Raw genomic sequence first — 4,569 nt, 5'->3', positions numbered from 1 at the left:
AGGCGGTCCCTCAAGTAGGCAGGCCCCTGACCATATAGGGCTTTAAAGGTTAGAACCAGCACCTTGAACCGAATCTGTTACGCTATAGGCAGCCAGTGCAGTGTCCTCAGCACAGGCTGGATGTGGTCCTGTATATAGAGACCCATCAACAGCCTGGGTGCGACATTCTGTACTAGCTGCAGCCTCCAGATCTGGGACAAGGGCAGCCCCATGTAGAGAGCATTGCAGTAGTCTAATCTCGAGGTGACCATAGCATGGATCACTATTTTGAGGACACTGTGTTCGAGGAAGGGAAACAACTGCCTAATCAGCCTTTGGTGGTAAAAGGCCGCCTTGGCAGTGGCTGCTACCTGGGCCTCCATTGTTAAGGAGGCATCCAGGAGCACTCCCAGACTCCTGACCCTCGGAGCTGGCACCAGTGGCGCCCCACCGAAGGTCGTAGTGGGATCCCTACCCCCGACCCGCTCCGACTCAAGCACAGGACCTCTGTCTTCATTGGATTCAATTTCAATCGACTCAATCAACTACTACCATGATGTTACTACAGCTGCCAAAAATTTACCCACATGCCAAGTTACTCGTTTGTCTTCATCTCTTAGACCATTTCCGCAGTAGTGAAATTCCCTGCACTGACGTTTTTAAAACTGCGTATTATGTGAAATTATCCACAGTGGATTTTTCCTCACCAGAAGTTTTCTCCTTCTTACCCTGCGTTTTAGCAAGTTCTAAAAACGTTGGGTAAGAAGGCGAAAACTTCGGTTTTGCGCCAGGTGAGGAAAAATCTACTGCGGAAAATTTCACATAATGCGCAATTTTATTCCATTCCATTTTTTGGTAGATTAGAGCCCACTTCATCACATATAATATTTTGAATCCTCAGTAGGCAAGACAATAAGTTTATGGAACAAAAAATAAAGAGCAGGTTCATGAAATGCAGTCAGTACAAGGTGAGATACTATTTAATGAGGACTCCACATCTGCACAATTCTCCCTCTTAGATTATCAAAAAAGAGGAGGCTGTTGCACAAAGAGGTATCCGTTCAGGGAAACCAGATCTCCTGCTTTGGCAGAAAACTTCCCATGCCCGCTGGCTCTATCTGCTGCCTCTTAATTGGATGACGGGGAGGGGGAATGCCTGGGGAAATGGGGGGACAATTGGCATCATGCCAATACAGCTATATCACTTCTGGTACTAGAGCACAGCCGAAAACTCAATGATTAAACCATAGAGTTTGGGGCGAATGCTAGAGCATTGCCTTGGCATGATGACATCACTTCTGGGACACACCGGTAAAGACGTCATGGTGTTGGGACAATGTCAAAAAGTTAAGTCCCTGCCCCCTGTGATCTCCCACTGGTTGCCAGCTATGGGGCAACAACCCTAGTATCCATCTGAGAATTCATATCATACAAAGTCACTGGCCAATCTGATAACTGTCTGAACTGGGTCTTAATAAAGTGCTCCAGAATTTACCTGGTTAGGAGTGAAAACAGATAGACCCGTTACCCCGAAAGATTGGGAACCACTGCATTGAAGAAGTCTACTTGTTAATACTAGTCTAACAAACTGTCGTAATCATAAGACGAAAACAAAGTGTTGATTGTAGGGTACGAAAGGCGGAGATTCGAGACGATCCTGAAGAGGCAAACAGTTTGCATCAAAATAGCCCGTTAAAGAATCGCGGTAATACCTCCGGCTTGCTTCAAAAGAAGAATCGGTTTCATTTACGCTGCAAGTTATGGTAAACAATATTTTAGTAACAGGAAACAGATAACAAGCTGGTGAGCAAGCTTTCACATACTAGGGGCAATATTTCAAAATTAAAATAAAGCAAAAATTCCTCATATTGAAGCACAGGAAGAAAGACCCCTATGTTCTATATTCTGTTTCCTATAACCAAACTCATGCATTTTCACCTTTAAAGGATTACTAGTAGAAATTCTGATCAGTTCTGTTCCTCTGGTGTGATTCCATTTGAGACGCGAGCTGTGCCTAGATGACTATGGAAATCGGGTTCCCTTTTGCAGCTGTATAACTGAGGAACAATGCTTTGAAACGTCTGGCATACCTAGGAAGGACGTTTTCAGCTGCAGAAGTTTCTTAGTGCTTTGGGACATCCTCTGCCTTGTTTATGGACTTTGAGGTCTTTTGGGCACTATTATACTGAAAGGATATACGTTGGGGGCGGGGCCACAATCATCCGAGGGAAAACTCTATGGTTGTGGCCCCGCCCCCAACGTCCCCGACGTGCTTACCTCACTTCTGTGTGACGTGCCTGCGGCGCGTGCGCAAAGACTCCCGGAGCGAGCCTGGACGCCCCCGCTCCGGGAAAGGTAAGGACTTGGCAACCCTATCTACGCTTCCGGTTTGTATTTCTGCATATCACATACGCCTGGGGTCCCTATTGTTTGGCTTATCAGAAGGGGGACATCAGGCCTTCCCCTGTGCAATTGTCCTGCTCCAGCATGGCCCCAGGGAAACCATTATTTGCTCAGGTCGATATGTATACCTGTCTGTTTACTCTAGTAGGGCTAGTAGTGGCTCAGAACTGCACTGTGCATTCAATTTCAGATCTCCCCATCCCATTTTGGGATGCCAGTTGAAAACTAAATCGCTAGCACATAAGATCACCCTCCATGTAACATCGTGTTCTTCCCGTTCCTCACAGCAATCCAGATTCCTACAAGAATAATATGAAGCTGACAATATGATACACAAGACTTTCCAGTTTAAATACAAGTGGGGAACACAGCTTCACTGCAGCAAGCAATGGGGGCAAATTCACACTTGGATGATGGGAACGCACAGAGAATAAAAAGCAGCAGTGTTAATTAATTCACGCTTGTGTCATATGGATGTTTTTTTTATTATTATTATTATTCCAAGAGAATGAGATGAAATTTTAGAACAAGAAAAGAAAGAACATTGGAATAAGCAATAAGCAAATCAGCCCAAACGTAAGCCATTATCAAACCATGAACTGAATCCTGCTAATGTTAGGACTGATTTCTAATACCGACACATTGTGCGGCTTGAGTTCCTTGCCTACAGATGTATAATTCCTCATTGTCTTTTTCTCAAATCCCAGGGCTGGGATTTTCCAGAAGGTGTGCAGCAAAAAAGCGTCTTCTTCTAGCTCCACTCAATTAGTTCTAATGCAGCAGAGGATTCTTATATTAAATTGAGCTGGCAAACCCTTATTGAGGTATACATCAAGCTGCTCCCCCAATGGAAGCGAATGGAGAGACTCTTTTCCAGATTGGGATTACAGGGTGTAGCCCAGACAACCACCAATCTCCATTGGACATAAATAGCACTGCCCCTGGACATTGGTGGTAGAAAAGGCTGTCAAGTTGCAGCTGATTCATGGAAATCCTGTAGGATTTTCAAGGAAGGAGACCAACAGAGGTGGGTTAGCCACTGCCTGCCTCTGCACAGCGAACTTGGTATTCCTTGTTGGTCTCCCACCCAAATACTAACCAGGGTCAACCCTGCTTAGCTTCTGAGATCTGACGAGACCGGACCAGCCTGAGCCACTTCCTGACATTCTAGTATGGAAACCTCAACATTTTGTGGATTGGATCCCATGGAAAGGTTTGAGCTCGCTCAGGGTGATATGCCTCACAGGACTGTTGTGATAAAATGGAGAAAGAAGAACCACATAACCTGTCCTGATCCACATGGGATGGAGGGGGACTTACCAGGAGCAGGAGGGAAGCCCATTTGACATGCAGTGATGTGCCTACATCACTGCTCATGTGACCTGGAAGTGATGTCATCACATCAGGATGACACTCTAGTTTATGAGCAGAAACTCTATGGTAAATTTGGCTTCTCTCATAGAGTTTTTTGTCCAAATACCAAAGCATCACCTGACGTCCCCAATGTGATGATGTCACTTCCAGGTCACATGGGCAGCAGTGTAGGCACTTCACCCCATGTTGGCTGAATCTCCCTCTTTATCGGGGTATGTTCCCCCTGGCAGCCTGCTGATTGGCAGTGGGGCAGTGGGGCCTGGTGGCAGGGGACCCTCACCTCCACCAGGGGGTCTGGTATCCTTAATTGAGCTCTTGGAGGAAGGGTGGGAAGGGTAGGACAAAATTCTAATTTGAAGAGTTGGGATGAGATCCCAGAGAGTGCAAATTGCATTAGCGGCTGTAACCGTTTGAGAGACATTTGCTAGAATACGACAGGAAAACCACAGGGACAGAGTGCAAATCTGAAGGTTTTGCCATTCACTTAAAAAAAACTTGGTGAAGGGGAGGAAACAGGGAGTGAGCAAGAAAGGAGCTGGATGTAACCACTGAACCTACAAAGCTCCCTTGGACTGTTGGTCCTTGTAGCCCAGCACCATCTTGTCCGAAGAGCAGCAGCTGTCTGCCTTCTCCGACAGAAGTCCAGCCTTGTTGCCATTGATCCTTTCAATTAAAGCAGGAGTCCCCAAGCCTTTCTGAGCTTGCAAGCACCAATAGGGTTTTGAGGGGGAATGGAGAGTGTCACCCCAAAACGGCTGCCACGGGAGTCAGCGCCAAAGGCACGCTTCACTTTGCAGCCATGGGAAACCCTTT

General features: G+C 46.4%; 1 protein-coding gene across 1 annotated transcript in view; it reads right to left on the bottom strand.

Annotated features, from left to right (window-relative positions):
* The window catches only part of LOC107108408 (ATP-binding cassette sub-family C member 9-like), a gene marked incomplete at its 5' end in the record, with an annotated part of 66,928 nt that extends 65,127 nt beyond the window's left edge, over positions 1–1,801 (bottom strand). The window contains one exon of the mRNA XM_015408838.1: positions 1,692–1,801. Coding sequence (XP_015264324.1) covers positions 1,692–1,801 — 110 coding nt within the window. The remainder of the gene's footprint in view (positions 1–1,691) is intronic.
* Positions 1,802–4,569: the final 2,768 nt, after the last annotated feature.

The sequence above is a fragment of the Gekko japonicus genome, unplaced genomic scaffold (assembly GCF_001447785.1).
Source record: "Gekko japonicus isolate JY-2015 unplaced genomic scaffold, Gekko_japonicus_V1.1 scaffold4030, whole genome shotgun sequence".
In the NCBI taxonomy this organism is placed as follows: Eukaryota; Metazoa; Chordata; class Lepidosauria; order Squamata; family Gekkonidae; genus Gekko; species Gekko japonicus.
This window is presented reverse-complemented; position numbering and strand designations above follow the sequence as displayed.